An 18,744-nucleotide genomic window follows, 5' to 3' on the forward strand; every position below is an offset into this window, starting at 1 on the left:
TTTGCAAGAAATACACACTAACCAATCAAAAACTAGCATACTTTAGGTAAATGCAAGTGAATGACGGGGAACAGCAGATTCGACACATCAACTTAGCTACTTGTACAAAAAAAAAATAATAATGTCAATGTGTAAATAATAATTCTGGAAGTATTTTTATATTTTAACAAATTAATTTAAATGTTTGTGGACCTTCGCAAAGCGCAAGGCGTCTTCCTCGCTGGCTGTAGGCTACCTTCAAAGTGCGAATACTTAATATGATATGGTTAATTGCTGCTAAAGCTATTTTTATGTTCTTATTTGATCGATTCGTAGCCTTAAAAGGGATTTATCTTAATTTCATCGCAAAATTCCATTGATGCTCAGTTGATGTTTCAACGTATGGATACATCAGTTGATCTTACCTTATTATAACAGTGCCACATAGACGCTATTCATTAGCCCAACTATGGTGTTTCCAATTTTGTTTGTCAAAACTGTCTGTTTTGAAAGAACACTACCAAAGCACCACAGTGATTGTCCATTTATTCTATTAGCTCCATTCATGATTATAGTTTGTGGTGATCTTAGATTTGCAGAGAGAGCATGCTTCCGCTGTTTAGTTTTCAATATGATAATCACATATTTGCCAATGTTCCACAAGAAAATGTTGAACTGACTTATAACAACTGAAACGACATGTATTTAATCATATAATTTTCTTCATATTTTGTTGATGTCTATAAATATCGCAGAAGGCTTAATCTGGTCTTGGTATTGACTACAACACAAGTGCATATGTGTAACCTATTGCCTCTTATGGTTAATTGTAAATACATAATGACCTCTTCTTCTTCTTTTATCAGCTGTGATATGTTTGCCTTGTATTAACATTGTGTTGGCTGTTGCTGGATACCAGATTTTCCTTTGGGATAATTATACAGAATTGTATTATCATCTATCAAATCTAAGATGACCCTAAAATGTAAAAGGATAAGATATAAACTGATCTCCCCCCACGTCTCCCCACCCCCTTTTAGATATAATCTGCAAAGTCTTTATACTCTCGTTTCTTAACTTCAAATGAAAAACCAAACACAATTCTAGTGTCTTACTAACATATATTTCATAGGAACATCTATAGTTGAATAAGGCCATATAGTACACAGTTATACAAGCAAGCTCAAGAACATCATTATCAAATCTGTTTGGGATTTGTGTTTTTTTTTTGTGTGACTGACAAGATTGCTGTCCTTGTGTCAGTCATTGTAGTGCATTGCATCCAAAGATGGAAATGAACCAACAATTAATAATATTTAAATAAATCATAAAAATAAAAAAAAACTTTCCTTTTTCCCTTACAGTATTGCATTCAATGTTCCAATGAGTCATGTCCATTTGTTCAAATAATAGACATCTCCATGTTCTCCTTCAGCCTTTTGCAAAAGATTTCTTTCTGACATCTTTAGCTTCAATGTCCACTGTTCAAAGTGCGCAACGAAAACAGTTGTTTCTGGGGTTTAAAAAAAAAAAAAGCACTTCTCCTTCCATAAAAACAAAGGAAATTATGTGAGTATATGACATTGTATAATACTGGTTCAAAGGCTCAGTTTATGTAAGAATGTGTCTTTGAAGCATTATAAAAGCAGCAAACCATTTTAAACCCAGAACCACACACTCGGAAAAAAATTCCAATGGACTGAAACTTTGAGCCATATCCATCTGAACCCCAAGTTTTTCCTTTGACACTGTTCATCCTCTGATCCCAACAGTTCCCAAACAGAGGCTAACGGGTATTTATTTATACTGACGGGCATTGAATTCTACCGCTTTTTTTTTTACACAAACAGGTACATAAGCCATGCAATGATGAACTGAATTGGGGACGGGGGAATGGCGGAGATGCAGAGCACTTTCAGACACACTTTCCCAGAATGCCATTTCCTGCAGGGTGGCCTGCAAAGGGGGGAGGGGTGGGGTGCCATCACAAGATGGGGGCGTGGGGCGCGTTTTCAGGTCTTGTCCAACCATTCAGCTTGCTTGGGGGCCTTGCATGTGTGTATATCCACAGTTTCCTTGCAGACTTTGCACTCCACGGCACAGCACCATTCAAATTTGCACTCGCACTGAGTGAACTGTTCCACTCTGGTGGTGTCGTAGCCCCGCCCACAACACATGACCTCACATCCATCTGGGCTGTGCGATGTCTTATTGCACAAGCGCCCAGCCGTGCCAATGGAACCTGTAGAGTATAGAAGAGTTTGATTAAAAACCAAATACTTTTAAGTATGCATTTATTATGTTACCAGTTGCTCCACAAAACAAATAGCTGCATCATCATTTGTGTAGCTGACCTGCGTGACGTATATAGGCCTGCTATTTTGACAAGAGGAACTGAAAATTGAGGAAAACATGAAGTCAGTCCCCTCTCTGCGGCTGTAACAGCTTCCCAGAAAGCAGCAAGATGTTGATGGGAAACGAAGTGTATATAAATTATACTGAACCAAATGCCAATAACACAAATTGACCTAGCTTTCAATCTACTAAGCCGTCCAATAATTTATCGGCTTTGTTGGTGCCGTTGTTGTTGTAAACGAGGTTATTAACATTAGCCACATAGCCTGGCCCCAACATCAACAGCTAAATTTGGAGACTAATCCCGGATGCAGACAAAGACTCAGAATTACATCAGCGCTGGCTGCTGTTCCACTATTCCGCTGTGCAAGCTTAATTCTTGGAACTTGCCTTTGTGAAATCTCTGTGATATGACTTACTTTCATCTAAAACAGCGATGGGCAACTGGTCATGGTCCCTTGAATAATTTTTTAAAGAATTTCTTTATTTTTTTGTGTTTTTTTTGGGGGGGGTATACTTGCAGCTTAACACTTGCAAATTCTCGTATTCACAAATTAAAAAAAAATATTATTATTATTTTTAATTTTTTTCCCCCTTGGGGTATTTAGGGGGAAGCTACCCCCACTTTTTATTGAAAAAGTATACTGGATTTAAATTTTTTTAAACAAAATAAAAATATTTTCCGCAGCATTTCACTGGCAATCGATTAAATGTGGATTTTTGTTATTCACAGGTCAGCCTGGTCACTAACCGCCGCAAATAGTAACGTTGTAATATCGCCATTCACCGACTTAGTTGTCTACTGCGCTATACTACAACGTGAGTAGGCCTGATCATTTTTCTGTGGATTTGGAATGACTTGCAGGACAAACTGTTTAATTAAATGACATTACAATTTTGAGTGAGTTCAGGGACGGGAGGGGATTTTTGATTGTTCAAATTCTTTGTTGTTAAAGGCTGAATTTTTTATACATGCATTTACAAATGTATTATGAAAAACGAAATATATTATGATACTATAATGTACATTGACAATGACATACTATATTATATTATATATTATTATTATATTATATAATATTATATATTATATATTATCATATTTTGTCTATATTTAAAATGCCATTTTTGTCATACATCGGATTAAGACATTTGTGGTCCTATGTGGCCACTATAACACTTTTTCAATACAGCAGTCCTTCTCAAATGTGGTGGTGGTGGTGGGGGGGGGTTCCAGGGGGAGCGCGTGTGACTGCAGGGACTTTATTTTTTTTTTTTGCTGTACTAGAATTAAGTGTAATTGCACATTCACTAAAGTAGGTGGCAGTAAATCTCTCATTGTAAGAGAGCGCAAGGAGATTTAGCGCTTTTTCAAAGGCGTACTCGCAGCAATTTTTTAGACAAATGATGCTATTTTTAGGCGTGGCAGACAGTTAGCGAAATATTTTCTTCCACTTGTTGGGGGGCATAACAAAAATAATTGAGAAACAAAGCTATTTGTGAGGGATAAGGACCGGGCTGACCTGCAAATGTAAAAAATCTGCATTAATATTAAGCCCTTTAAAATGCATTGGAAAAAGAATTTAAAAAAAATTAACCAAAGAAAAAAATCTTCAAAAGTGCTGATAAACATTCATTATGTTTTTTCACAAATAATGGGCAATTGGGGAGGAGTGTCACACATGGACGCATGATGAAGGGTAGAAGGCAGTCTCCAAGTGCCCTGCGGCCAACTTAACATCATCCGCAAGTGGAGACCTTCATGTGATTCCTTTTAATTGTACATGGTGCGTGCCTATCTGCTGTTTCTACATGCCATGTAAACCGCACATCTTTCTCTCAGCTGAATTTAAAGGGAATGAGGGGAGCCGCTTCCGTTGGCTGCATTCCCTGCCACAACGGCGCACAAAGGATCACCACCCTTCAGTCTGTGCCCCTCTAGGAAAATACCAAAAGGAAGAAAAAAAAATAAAATAAATTCCACCCATGTATTAGGTTATTTTGTGCCAGACTTGTGCCGGGCATGAAAATAGGGCCCTCATTGCTTGTATGTAAAAATTGCTCTGTGATGGACTGGCGACTGCTGTTCAACCATAGTCCAAATTAGGAGAAACGGTGTAAAAAGGTGTAAAAAAAAATGGACGTATGAAATTGTGATATTAAAGATGTGAACGCATGAACTACATCAAGCATTGGCTTGTTGTGTGTGTGAGGTGTGTGAATGTCATCCACACGGAGATTAGTGTCGCTGTTTGATTTGAGAAGCTCCGTGTTTGAATTGCTACCTATCACAACAAGCTGCCCCGAGAACAACAGAGACGCATAGACAGCTATGCAGTGTTGGTAGAGTAGCCTATAGTTGCACTGCCTTTCCCAAGCCACTCCGCCCTTTGAAGCCACATTGTGTGTGTGTTTATATGTGTGTATGTGTGTGACGGTTAAATGGACAGTGGAGCGTGACAGACAGACAGGCTCTCACACTCTGAGGCCCACTCTGCCCTCCAGCTACGCTTAGTTCAGACAGACAGAGAGCGAGAGACTGTGGCAAACAAAAAGAAGTGACTTTTTCTTTTTCTTTTAATTAGCCGCTTGTGTCCCTAGGCTGTGAATTCCACTGGGAAGGTGAGAAAAGAGGGGGTTGATAGACCAATTTGACAGAGATAGGGGGGTGGGGGGGGGCAGATAGAGGTGTTGATCCCTAAAGATTGTTCAAGCATTTCATCCATGAACTGACCAAAGAGAATCAATTAGGTGCATTAGGTAAAGGTGGGGCAACACAAACTCCAACCACCGGAGGGGTGTAGGTGCGTGTTTGTGTTGGCAAAGACTGACAGAGGTCAGGTGGTCACAGAATGACCATGTCCCCGAGGCTACTAGGATATTAGCTTCCACTGACACGGACATCACACAGGAGGTCGACTGTGTTATCTGACTGCCATGACTGACATCCACACACAAACAAAGACATTAATATACACACATAACATAGACAGGGCCCATCTATCAACGGGGTTAAGCAGATTACCTGTCGATTTGTCCGGCAGACAATAATTGGGCGAGTTTTCAAAGTAGACCAGGTCATTTTTGGTGGCATTCCGAAAGGCTTTATTGGCTACGGTGAATCCCGTCCCATCTTGGTTCATCGTCACCTCGATGGCACCGTTATATTTCCTCCTCAGGTAGTCGCCGGTCTTCCTGAAGTCCGACATGGCCATCCAGCACGTCCGCAGCGTGCAGGAGCCGCTCACACCGTGACATTTGCACTCCAGCTTCATGAAACGCTTCACTGCCTAAATGCGTAAAGAGAGTGCATTCATGTTTTTTTGTATTTTTACTTTTACCATCTTTAGATTGGTGTGATTAGGACATGACATCAGGACATGAAACCAGTTTAAGGCTCTCAACTCAATATGTGAGAAAAATCACAGATTTCATACGTAACATAGTTGTATAGTTGTAAAGTTGTATCTTGTATCTTTCAAGTGCAATAACTCGTGAATTTTCCGGAACAAACAATGGATCATGGAGCAAATTAAACTTGTCAAGGTACCACTGAATTGTATGAACTGTACCATTGCTGCCCCGAGAACTGAAATTGTCAGTATAGGCTATTCATATGCACCAATTCCAATTTACAATACCAAACAGAATTTATAGGCAATATAACTGATTAATAATAAAATATATGCCTGCCAAAAATGTAAGCATGAGTAAGGTCTTCAGCCTCTGCACTTGAGGTAAAAAAAATACAATCGATCGTTTGAAAATATGCCATACGGATCATGCGAATACAGTACAGTCACATACTCACAGTTCTCCCACAGCGGTTGTTGTGCAGGTTCATGCGCGCCCGAGCATCACTGACTTCTTTGGCATCTATGAAGGCTTTGGCAAATCTGATCCCGTAGTTGATATGGTCACTACATCCCCCCCAGTCAAATTCTCCTCTGTCATCCTTGTCTCGACCGTGTTTTTGCGGATCACAGTTGCACATCTTAAGCTCCCCTTGGCTGCATGCACGAGTAAGCGCGTACACCACCCCGGCGGAGGAGATGGCGTAGACGAACGCTGCTTCTCGGCTGCCTGGAATAGAAATAGAGAAAGACCAATTAGAGTGGTAATGACATCCATTTCACACTCGCTCCTATTTTTCTAGACAGGCACTTGGCATAAAAACAAGGACATTTTCATTGCTGTGTCGGGCCATGTTTGGGAATTTGGTTGCACCTCGTTGGGCAGTCCAGTGGACAGAGCTGGTGCACCCCCCCCCAGCACATCAGACAATTTGGTGACAGAAAGCAGGCTGTGCTTGGGCATAAAAATGGCTACATCTTAATTTTTGTACCAAGGCAAGTCGGTTTCCAAGTGCCCATCCACAGTGGACTTTACATCATCAGCAAGTGGAGATCTTCTTGCAGTTCCTTTAAAATATGCTCTTACTGTGCGGAATTAAAGGGAAAGAAAGGTGCCGCTTCCATTGGGCGGGAGTCGGCTGCGTTCCCTCCCACAATGGGGCACAACGGGGCGAATGGCATTTCCACCTGTGCTCGTCTAGGAAAATACCAAAATAAAGAAAACTCCCGCCATGCGCACATTCTTTACTCTAGACTTGCACTGGGCACGAAAATAGGGCCATCAGAGTTACTGTGGTCAATCCAGTAGTTCCTGGCCAGGTCATAAAGGCTTCAGAACCACAACCTGACGTGACCATTCCTGGTAGTAATTGTCAGGACTTGATAGTGGACTTAATGTGGAGTAAAGGATACTTCTGTTTAAAGAACCTTTATGGAAATAATCCAATAGCTAATTTCAGTTACTTTCAGTTTTGAAATGCTGTGACTCATGTGCAATGTTATGGGAAGAAACAAAAGATGATTGACGGTGTCTTGATTTTGCAATCTCAGCTCTGCGAACCTAATGGTGATGTCTCATTTGACTAAAACAAACCTACAAATCTTTTTGTTCACAAATTGTGAGCCTGCAAGTATAACCTTTTTACGTTGTTGATAATAAATGAAAGGAAGGCACAAGAGCCAAGAATAGTCTGTTATCCAACCTGTTGACTCTGAATTGACTGGAATGTCTTGTTTCATCAGTGATGGTGGGGCGGGGGGGGGGGGGGGGGGCAGTGGGTGACGTGGGGGTGTTTGTGTGGGAGGCTGAAGGAGGGCATCGCTGTTCAACATTCAAACTAACGCTGTGTGCCTGACAATGAATATCTCTCTAAATATTTACATCTTCATTAATGTTTATCCCTCTCTACCACACACACAGTCTGTATCTCCGTATCTAATGCAGCACATTTCCAAGAAAGCATGCTTTGAATGGCTTTCAGTAGTGCAGCCATCCAACAAGCTGACAATCCTTTTTTTTTTTTCTGGAGCCAACAATCCTAATGAATTGATCCACACCAAAGTACTCGCTCATTAGACCGACTCAACTGCAGTTCACCAGTTTGACAAGCTATGTGGCAGTTATAAGGCTCCAACGTGTAGAACAATTGAACACTGCAAGTTTCTCAAGACAGGAAGTCGTTTTTGGCAAATCAGAAAGCTTGCTACTACCACGACTGATGAAAACACCACACTCCTAGAGCAGGCATTCGTGCCAAGCCAGGGATAGTATTTTCGGAGGGCTGCTCTAGAACTCGGCATCAACAAAACCTCGCTCCACTCTCCCTTGACCTCACACCTTATACTCTTTTTCTCTGGGGCTACATAAAAAGCGAGGTGTATGCCTTGCCCTATGTCTGTACTAGCTTGAGGAATAAAACCAAAACATCCAGAAGGCCTGCCTCGGAGCATGGCTGGATATAAACAGAGGCATCGGAGCATGGTGGCAAGGCTAGCAAGTAATACTCTACTTCTTTTTTTTTCTTTCTTTTTTTTGTTGTTCTTCTTTTCTGGAGAGCTCAGTATTGTTCATTCGGTAATTTTACCGATTTGACATGTCATCATCATTGCTCTCCATTGTTTTTTTTTCATTTATTTATGTATTTATTTATTTATTTTTTGTATGTGGGTGAGTATGTGTATGTGCGTGCGTGCGTGCAAGTGTGTGTGTATTCATTAGTTCTCCTAAAACCTATTAAAAAATCCCATACCGTTCACCTAAACCGAACACTTCCAGCCAGAGTCGTGAGGCCGTCAGGAGACCCGAGGAAGGACCAAAGAAAAGAAAAGGAAAGTGAAATCCAGCACCAGTAATACTCTACTTCAATGACTTAGCCTATTTGTCGATTCTAAACATATGAATATAATTCACTGTTGTTTCCTCTTTACTGTAGTACCCCCCACCCCCCACACACACAATACAGACGCTCCCCTACTTACGAACATTCGAGTTACGAACAACGGCACATACGAACATGTCTGTGCGCATGCGCGCATGTCAAAAAATGTTCGGAAAGAGATGCTGTAAGTTCGATTTTGTATTGCGCACCTTTTTCCGAGTACTGTAGTGCTTCTTTCCGCCGCTAATACCGACGCTTGGCGCTGTGAGAGCTCACCCAGCATTGGAGGCTCAGCAACGTGTCGAGGAGGAGGAAGAAGAAGAAACGCCTGTCGCTCATAGATAAAGCCATCGCACTCTTCGAGCAGCAAGACCCAAATATTGAACGTTGCACAAAGGTTGCAAATCAATTGAATGATGCCATACAGTGCTACCGCATCATTTATGATGAAAAAAGAAGAAAACTGTGCAATCGTAGTTAGATCGCTTCTTTCGGCCAGTTTCTAGTAAATCCTCCAAGGAAGATACTCATCAACCCTCAACTTCTTCCTACATTGAAGTTACGGAGGAGGAAGTAACTTTTGAAGCCCATTCCAGCGACGACGAAGAACCTCTCATGATATAAAATCCTCCTCTTCCTCCTCCTCCTCCTCCATCAAATCCTTAAGCATCGAGTACATCTTCCAAAAGTAAGTTAAACTTCATTTTATTTATCTTATTACGTACATGTACATACTGTGTGTGTCTCTCGCTCTCTCTCTCTAACATACGTAGTACAGTACTGTACGTATTCTCTTTAAACATAAATTCTAATACAAAATATAGCACTGAAGCAACTTACGAACAAATTCACCTTACGAACGATCGCTCGGAACGTAACTCGTTCGTAAGTTGGGGAGCGTCTGTATGCTTTTTCTCTAAACTTCAGACAGAGGAATCCGCTGCCTTACAGAATAGAAAAAGGACCCTAGAAAGCCTTTTGAGGGAGGTTTAACAGTCTTTCTGTCTGTCTTAATAGGACGCTGCACTAATTGTACCTTTGAAAGTACCCAATACTGAGCTCTCCAGAAAAAAAAAGAATAAAAATAAAAAAAAAATAAAAAATGAAAGTACCCATGTTAAATCATATGACCATAGGGTGAACTGTACGAATTAGGTCAACGTGGACTTACTTCTCAGCAAGACACGCCCGAACACAGTGGGATCGCGTTCCAGTGTGCTGCAGTTCCAGCGATGGTGTCTGAACTGGTGTTGGCACTCTCTGATCCACTCCTTTGTACCTTCTCCGATGGCCTGCATAATGTCTGGGTGGCGCTGGCAGAGTTGCCGCTGCTTGTTCACCAAGGCTGGGATGTTGTCACAGATCACACGGGCACCCAGAGCACCTATGTACCTGCGTAGAAAACAATCAGCAGTGATGAATTGATTGGCATGTTCCCATAGAGACACACTAGATGGGTACAGTTGTGCCTGAATGCGGTAGCCTAGCTACAAGAAGACACGACAAAAATTGAGTACAGCAAATGACTCCTCGATTTAACTTCCTGTTAGGTATTATGCATATTTATTTTTGACATTTCGGGTCTTGTTTGCTCAATTGTAATGACACTTCAACAATGAATCCATCGGCCAGTGAGTGACTAGCAATGGTTTACACGGCGGCAGCTCTCTGTAAGGTGTTCAAGTCGAATGTACAGTACCAGCATATACAATGACAACTTACAAGTTGAATTTGTCACTTCATAACTCTCGTGAGTGGTAACTGAAAACATTTGTATCTCAAATCATCTTTCCCCACTGAGATAAATAGGAATGCCATTAAACTGTGCACGCCACACATAATGCTCTTTATGGTCGCGCTTTGGCCACCAAGGGGCATAATAAAGACATGCAGATACAAATAAAGAAGAGTTTCACAACTAAGAGAGTAAGAGACTCAGTAAGCTGCAGTAATGTTTGTCTTCTCCATAGGGTTAGGTTTAGAGGATAAAGAACATGAGTGAGTCAGGTTTACTGTATTAATAGCTGAGGAATTTTCATTACAGTTAGTTTGTATTTTATAATGACTTTAGTTTTTTAAATTTAGCTAGTTTTAATTAGTTTTCAGAGCAGTTTTTTTTCTTGAAAATGTTTTGTTTTAGTTTAGCTTCTATTAGTTTTAGTATTAGTTTTTTTTTATAAAGAGAATGGAAATGTATGTATGAAGTACTAAGTAAGTTAGTTTCAGTTAGTTTTTCAAACCTAATATTTAATTTGATTTAGTTTTATTTTTTAAAAGTGTTTTCTTTTTAATTTGATTTTGTTAACAACATATTCTTTATTCTATATCTTTCCCAAGTTTTTGTTATTTTGTTAGTTTTTGTTAACTTTACTAGCCTTGCTGTGAGTACCTATTGTTATATTGCCTATCTATTTGTGTTGCTACAGTTTGTGTTCTGGTACTTCTAAAAGTTCTAAATGACGCATGTTGGACAAATAGTTACCTTCAGAACTGTCTGCTAAAAATAAATGGAAAAAAATTACGAGAATTCAGCTTTTTGAATTTTTTGTTTTTCCTGTTATACTGAGCTCATACCAAACCAAGACCCAAAACCCGGGTACGTACCAAACCGTTACTTCTGTGAAGCGTTACACTCCTAGTTGCAACATATAGGCCGTGTTCCAATACTCGCACTCCCAGCGATGGGTGTGAGTGTGTAGGGTGTCTCAGTTCTCCGAAGCACTCTGAAATGCACTCAGAGAACTGAGACACTCTACCCACTCGCACCCATTAACGGGAACGCGCAATTGTGGGGCACAAGGGTGGTAGTGCGAGTATTGGAACACGGCCTATTATGTTGCCACAGTACCCGGAAACAGCATAGGTGTGTGACTTACGGAAGTCCCGCTTCCTCTGTGGCATAAACCCCATTTGTTAGCCCATCTATGGAATTTTGCATTGTGTGTTAGCATTAGGCTCGTGGACTATTCTCAACAAAGATATGTTGTTGTTGAATACACAGCATAGTAATTCTCTCTGATTTACTAAATGTTTAGATTAACAGTAAATTTCAACTGGGAGTAGCAGTTCCACAGCTTCCACTTATGAAAAATTGTTTACTATCTGCCAGTCGACATTAACAGAAAGAAATTGACAGTGTGACAATATGTGTATTGAAAAGCTTGTAAGTCGGGTCACTTGTACTGAGAGATGCTAGTCTGGTTCCGGACTCCTGTCGAAGTGTCCTTGAGCAAACCCATCCCGCCACCAACTAAAGAGGTGCAGTGCAGTTTAGGCAACCCATTACACTATATTGTACTATATTTCTCCATGTTTGTGTTTTAGTTAGTGTGGTTGGTGTTCAACACAAATATACAGCAGCATAGTTGATTTTTTTTAATTTTTTCAAGAGCAGAATCAAGAGAACATAAGATCCAGGTTTTAGGCGACTAGCTACAAGCTAGTAGACACCATGCAGTGGAGAAAGGCCAACACATTCTTCTTTGACTCCCAAAGTCTACAACACTTAACAGTTTAAGGTTTGTGTATAGAAGGGAGAAGCAAACCATTTACTCTTGCGTGCAAATAAATAGGCACTTAACCTCTCTCCACTTGGATGCGTGTTTAAATGTCTCCCAATGAGACAGTCGAAGCCACGGTGTCACAAATCAGGGCAAGGGGCCTCGAATAACCCTGTCCATTTGAGACCCCTTTAACTCTCATTTTCTTTTCACTCACGTCTCTCCCACGCTCTCTGTCCAATCTTCCGCACAAGCTTAATAAAACAGACATGAAACACTGCTGCCAGCTTTTCCACGGTAATGCCTGAAAGTGATACTGTGTCTATGTGTGTGCGTGTGCATAAGAGCAGCCAGCGCCTCGGTGGGTCACCGAGGAGGCGTCCCGAGGTGCGTAGCTGTGTGGTCGTTTTTTACGAGAGAGGATGGAGACCAGCGGCTCTCTACCCCCCAAGAGAGGGATTAGACGAAAGGAAGACGAAGAGAGTGCTCATCAAAAGCCAGGACAGGCCAAGCAGCAACTCATCCTTAATTTCTCCTCTTTCTCTCTTGAGAGTCAAGAGGACTTCAGTTTATTGGGTTGTAAATCATCATCCGCACACCTAAAACAGCATGCTTGTGTGCTACATGCTGGATGATCTGAGGAAGACAAGCGAGGGTGAGGAATAAGATCGGGGGCTCGGAGGTCTTCCATGTTTTGTTCTCACGCCATCCCGGCTCATGTGGATGAAAAGACGAAATTGTGAACATTAAGTTTTGCGTGGGATACTGGGACAAATGAGTTCAGGTGCAGACACATTGTGCATATGTGAGTGAGTGTGAGTGTACTTCAAATGAGTCAATGAGAACTAAAGCTGACTAACTACATTTTTATCATTTTTAAGTTATGATTTGCGAAAAGACATATCGGTAGTTCCAATTTTGATGGATAGGGGGCAATTCATTGTTGCGTTCGGCACTTTTTTCTTTTTCATTAGTGCAGAGATGTCAAACTCATATTAACTCAGATGCCGCATGGAGGATCGGAAAGAATGGTATATAACTTAAAAACAATTGCCGTCAATTATACGCAGATTTTCGCTATTTGTGGGCCAGCCCTAAATTACGGAGCTCAACTGTAATCGTATTGTTCCGAAAAAATAACACAAATGCAAATGGAACGCAACAACACTTTGCCTGTATGATTTCCGGATGTGTCAAAGTTACCTGTTTTGCATATACAGTACAGGCCAAAAGTTTAGACACACTTTCTTATTCAATGCATTTAATTTATTCTCATGACTGGTTACTTATGAGATTCTTACTGAAGACATCGAAACTATGTGTGAACTGATGTCGAGTTATGTATTTAACAAAAAAAAAAAGGTGAATTAACTGAAAACACGTTTTCAATGATAGATGCTTCGAAATAGCCATCCTTTGCTCTGGTTACATTTTTGCATACTCTTGGCATTCTTACTTCTGGGAACTCCTTAAAGACTGTTGGAAAACCTTTTCATGTGACTACCTTTTCAAGCTCATAGAGAGAATGCCAAGAATGTGCAAAAAAGTAATCAGAGAAAAGCGTTGCTATTTATTTTTGTATTTATTTGATTATTTTCACCTTTTTTTGTTAAGTACATAACTCCAAATGTGTTCCTAAGTTGTCGTCATGGTTTTAATGCCTTCAGTGAGACTCAACAATGTACATAGTGATAAAAAATAAAGCATGTATTGAATAAGAAGGTGTGTCCAAACTTTTGGCTTGTACTGTATATTGTTCCCAGAATGCATTGTGTGACAGTTAATGAAGTTATAAGGACATTTATCCTTGTCATATCTGTTTGTTACCAGTAATTGAATTTGTGTCGAATCTAACACGTTTATGTCAATCTATGATTATTATTATTATTTTTTAAACAAACCGTAACTTTAGGTTGTGTGTAAAACAATGACATCCAGGACTATTCCGTATACAAATTGCAGTTCATCTGAGGACTGCTTGTGAAATCACGAATTCATGTGTTTCGATTGTGGCTGGCTGATTAATTGGTCTGATATTATATAAAAAATAAACTTTACAAATATCATCTTGCGGGCCGGATTAAACTCCTTGGCGCGCCAGATCTGGCCCGCGGGCCGTATGTTTGAAACACCTGCATTAGTGTAACAATATTTCCAAGATGACCGCACCTATGAAAGCAGGCTTCATCTCGCAAAAACATCCCAGAAAGTGAGCTTCAGAAAGTGATGGAAGACTCAAAGAGTAAATATTGTTTTAGTTGTGCCAGCGCATCTGAACGTTATTGAGCATCTTTATGAAATATTGATAGATTTTGACAAATGTTTGAAATAAATTAAAATCTGAGCAAGACCACAATTTATAACAAAACAAGTAGCCGCAAGGCCAAGGTTGTCTTGCTAAAGTTTTTTGTTTGTTTGTTTGTTTCTGTTTCTTTATATATCGTTGCTGTCCTGTGAAAAACACTTATGTCCATTTTTGTCCATTTTTGTCAATTTTTACATTTTTACGTTTATGGGATGAAACTGAATGAAGATACCCCCTACCCCCAACCCCCACCCCTACCAAAAAAAAAAGGGCATAAGTGTTTTTCACAGGACAGGGAAGTTTCTTTGATTATTGTATACATGTATGTATGGACCGGTAAATTGTACAATATACATTTAGCTAAGTATTGTATATAACTAACATAGTACAAATATAATGTTATATGTCAACACTATTTACAACAAAGTGTAGGACTAGAAATATTTTTTGCTTCTTCCCACTACTTCTTTTGTTTCGGTTTTGTAGGGGTTGGGTTTTTGTTTATTTTGGGTGTGTTTGTTGTGTTTGTCTGTGATTGGTGTTTGTCATGTGTTCCTTAGTTCTTCCCCGGTCTCGTTATGTCTGACCACGTCCACCTGTGTCTCTGTTCCCTTCCCAGTGTGTGGGACCAATCAGTGCCCTCAGCCTATTGTGTTCTTCAGGTGTGTCTCATTAGTGTTGGTGTATTTAGGCCCCGTCCACACGAAAGCCACTTCCAATGTATCCTCACAAGTTTCTTACCGCTGAGGCCGTTTGTCCACACGATGGAGCGGTTTCGGAGCTTGAAACCGATCACTATTGAAGCTGTTTCTGTGTGTACGAGATTTGTTTGAGGAACGAAGCTGGCTTTGCTTCCGTCTGGACGGGGCCTTAGTCTGTTGTGTTTGTCCAGTCTGTGTGGGAGCATTGTCGATGTCGACATTACGTGTGGGAGTCTGTGTTTCCCGTCGCATCAAGCCAAGCCCTCGTCACGGTTAAGTCGTTTTTGTCTCAGTAAAGTCATTCACGTCTCCGTCTAGTTGTCTACGTCTTAGTCTAGTCGTCCACGTCTCAGTTTAGTCGTCCTCACTGCCAAGTCTTCTTCGTCCTCATTGCCACAGCTAACCCAGTCATCCACGTCACAGTTTAAGTCGTCTTTGTCTCTGTCCCTGCCCTGACCTGGCGACCCGTCTCCTCTCGTCCTGGCGACCTGTCTCCTCTCGCCCTGCCCCAACCTGGCGACCCATCTACTCTCGCCCAGCCCCATTTTGGCGACCCGTCTCCTCTCGCCCTGCCCCAACCTGGCGACCCATCTCCTCTCGCCCTGCCCCGTCTTGGCGACCCGTCTTATCTCACCCTGTCCCGTCTTGGCGACCCGTCTCCTCACATACCTCTCCATTCTTGTCTCCCTGCTGTTTCTCCTCGCATTTGGGTCCACTCTCCCCCACGCACACCATATCATGCATGACATTCTTTGATTTTCTTTATCGATCATATCTATATATTTTCTTCCTATATGATTGTATGTTCTAATAAAGCAACCAATAATGTAACATAAATCCCGCAAATTGTATTGCTGGCATGAAACCTGAAATCACTCCTGTAAAATGACAACACTGGGATTATTCTACTGCAGTTCATAGTGTGGCTCAAATCAACCAACATAAATTATATAGAAAATGTATCATAAAGTACCGTATACACTTAATTTACAGTACTTGGCTACATGGATGCTGATGATCAGAATAGTTTGTATTAACACTAAAAGTCACTGACATAGATGGATGGATGGATTGTCTTCTGCCAAACATCAGAATCAGCATCATACAAAAAAAAAAAAAAACGGGCACATATGTTGTGTACAGAGGATTAGTTATCTGAATAGATATTGTATATCATAAACAACAAAGATAAATTTTTACTTACATACTTTAGAACTTAACATTTCAGACTTTTTTGTTGTTTTTACTTTTACTTAAGTAGAAGAGTTAAATCATTTTTTACTTCTACTTGTAAGTAAAATATTGAACATTAAACATCAGCACATACGTCAGAAGTGCTGTCTCTCTTCTGCTTATGGGATGGAAGAATCTCTCTCCGAATCTTATGAACTCCTGTTTCCATGCCAGTGATGTAATGACCTGAATTTATAACAACGCATACTTGGATGGAGTTCAACTTCTGTGTTCTTATTTAAGCAAAGAAATAGCTTCGACTGAAGTGCCTGCGCTAGTTGTAGCCAAGTTCATCTGCAAAATTGCATGGTCAATTCATTGATTTCATGACCACAATAAATGTGTCATAATGATTCCGGGACTGGTTTCACAGAAGATATAATTCAAACTAGGCAAACTAAGTTTGAATATGGTTGTGGAAGGGCAACTCGCACCTGCTCAGCCCTGAGCATCGGACAGTTCCCGACCAATAAGAACATCACTGTGCTGGAGCAACCACCCTCCTCACCGACCTGGCTACCTGTGATCCCCCCCCCCCCCCCACACACACACACTCTTTCCCAAGCTCAAGAGAGACTTGTTTTGAAGACATGAACAACATTAAAATGGTTTCCAAGGGGAAACTCGAAATCTATTAATTTCAATGTATTTTGGTTGGCAAATCAGGCTGTGGTGTTTGCTCATGAGAGGGCACAGACGTACCTAATAAAGTGGCTGGTGAGTGGCCGTCACACAGAAGCTATCTATGTGGACCATGCAGGCATCTTACTCTATATTTTGTTTTAGGTATAGGTGAGAATTAACATTTTTGTGGTAACAATTCCTAAATATTGGCATTGTATCAATGGCACACACTCTAAACACAACATGCCACAAAACTGCTTAGAAGCTACACTATCAGCTCAAAACGGACTAAAATATCAATCTCCGTTTGAATAAGGTCCAATATTATCACTTCGATTTTCTTACCCTTTGCTTTTTAGCCTATATACAGCATGCTCTTGTTTGGAGTATTTCAACAAAGTGCATATGTGCGTATTTAAATTAATGACTTCTTTGCCTTGTCTGATGACAATTCCAGCTGAGTTGCACATGTTGAGCCAACTTCCACAAAAATTAAGTTAATTGCTCCGTTATTGGGGCAGAACGACAAAATGACAATGCTTCACAAAGCACAGCGAGTCTCAGTGGCAAAAGTTCAAGCTAAGCAAAAATGATTCATGTCGATGGTATGATTACAAAATGTCATTACTTCATAACTGAAACTAACCATCACAAATTGATTTAAAATAATCTGTAGGGAATTACATTTTTTGGTTCTGAAAATATATATTGAATAAAATATATTACAATATAATATATATTGAGGCCTATGCTTTGTATTTGTCCGGCAGTATAGTGCTCTAAAATATTGAAACAATATAATTAATCACGTTTCTTATATATACAAGTTTCATCATTAAACAGCCTATATCTTTTTGTCAGCCCAGCCCAGGTCTGATTAATGAAAAGAGACTCACTCACCACCATGAAGAATCCACTCGTGGGGTGACCAGCAGCAGCAACAAAACACACGCACAGTAAATCCTGGAAGCGGCTCTGGGATTTTGTTGTGACTTGGGTGAGACTCCCCGTGACCCACAACTCCGAATCCGGGCTGCCCGTGTGTTTAGAATTTTATTTAAAGCCAACATGGTTTCTTTCCTCCGCGGGGTCCCTCTCACTAAAAAAAAAATGTTCAAATCAAAATGAAGCTGTGGAGAGCGTTTGATCAAAGGGATCAAAGCGTTTGATCAAAGGGATCAAAGTCAGGTGTCGTTATCCAACGTGCGTCTCCATGCCGCGCACTATGAGGAGTGAAAGCGACGCGTCTTGGGCGCCATGTGCGCACACGACTCCTCTCGTGCGCCTTCTGCCTTACCTGAGCACACCAGCAATAAGTGTGGCCGCTTCACTTCTTCGCACCGACGCCTATCCTTGTTTGGGCTCTTTTCAAAATACAAAAAATAAACAATACGGTCCAAATTGTAGCTGGAGTCCAAAAGAGATGGTCTCTGTGTTGGAAATGATGCTCGGATCGGACCAGTCCTTTTACAGAGTGGCGGACACACTGACGGAGCTGAGGGGGGGGGAAGGAGAGAGGGAGAGATAGGGGGGAGGGCACCCTGCTGACGCCCATTGGAGGTTATGGGGTTTGACTAGGAGGGAGATATTGAAGAGGGATGACTGTGCGCGCGCGCGCCAGTGTGCGTACGTGCGTGTGGCTTTGGCCCAGTAAAACAACGCAGTACAAGGCAATACATTTCATTTTCCTTTCCAGTGGGCTTTAATAGGTAGGCTAATAAGACACATAACGATAATACCAAAGAGGATAATAATAATAATAATAATAATAATAAGAAGAAGAAGAAGAAGAAGAAGAAGAAGAAAGTATTCAAA

The 18,744-nt window shown here is 40.8% G+C and overlaps 1 protein-coding gene and 1 non-coding gene across 3 annotated transcripts; both read right to left on the bottom strand.

The window, feature by feature from the left end:
• Positions 1 to 1,050: 1,050 nt before the first annotated feature.
• Positions 1,051 to 18,395, bottom strand: LOC144063819 (protein Wnt-2b-A-like). Of its 2 annotated transcripts, XM_077585705.1 has the most exons (6): positions 18,227 to 18,395; positions 17,830 to 18,028; positions 9,738 to 9,958; positions 6,146 to 6,417; positions 5,360 to 5,624; positions 1,051 to 2,221 (listed from the first exon to the last, which is right to left on the bottom strand). In XM_077585705.1, the coding sequence occupies exons 2-6, from the start codon at positions 17,997 to 17,999 to the stop codon at positions 1,992 to 1,994; spliced, it is 1,158 nt and encodes a 385-aa protein (XP_077441831.1). In that variant the 5' UTR covers positions 18,000 to 18,028; positions 18,227 to 18,395; the 3' UTR covers positions 1,051 to 1,991. The 2 variants fall into 2 exon arrangements, with proteins under 2 accessions (XP_077441831.1, XP_077441822.1); XM_077585696.1 differs by having other exon boundaries at positions 17,830 to 18,395.
• On the bottom strand, positions 11,262 to 11,381 carry LOC144042012 (small nucleolar RNA SNORA17). The gene has a single exon (XR_013290501.1). It is a non-coding gene; the product is annotated as a small nucleolar RNA SNORA17 (small nucleolar RNA).
• Positions 18,396 to 18,744: the final 349 nt, after the last annotated feature.

This window comes from Vanacampus margaritifer, chromosome 1 (genome assembly GCF_051991255.1).
Source record: "Vanacampus margaritifer isolate UIUO_Vmar chromosome 1, RoL_Vmar_1.0, whole genome shotgun sequence".
Classification (NCBI taxonomy): domain Eukaryota; kingdom Metazoa; phylum Chordata; class Actinopteri; order Syngnathiformes; family Syngnathidae; genus Vanacampus; species Vanacampus margaritifer.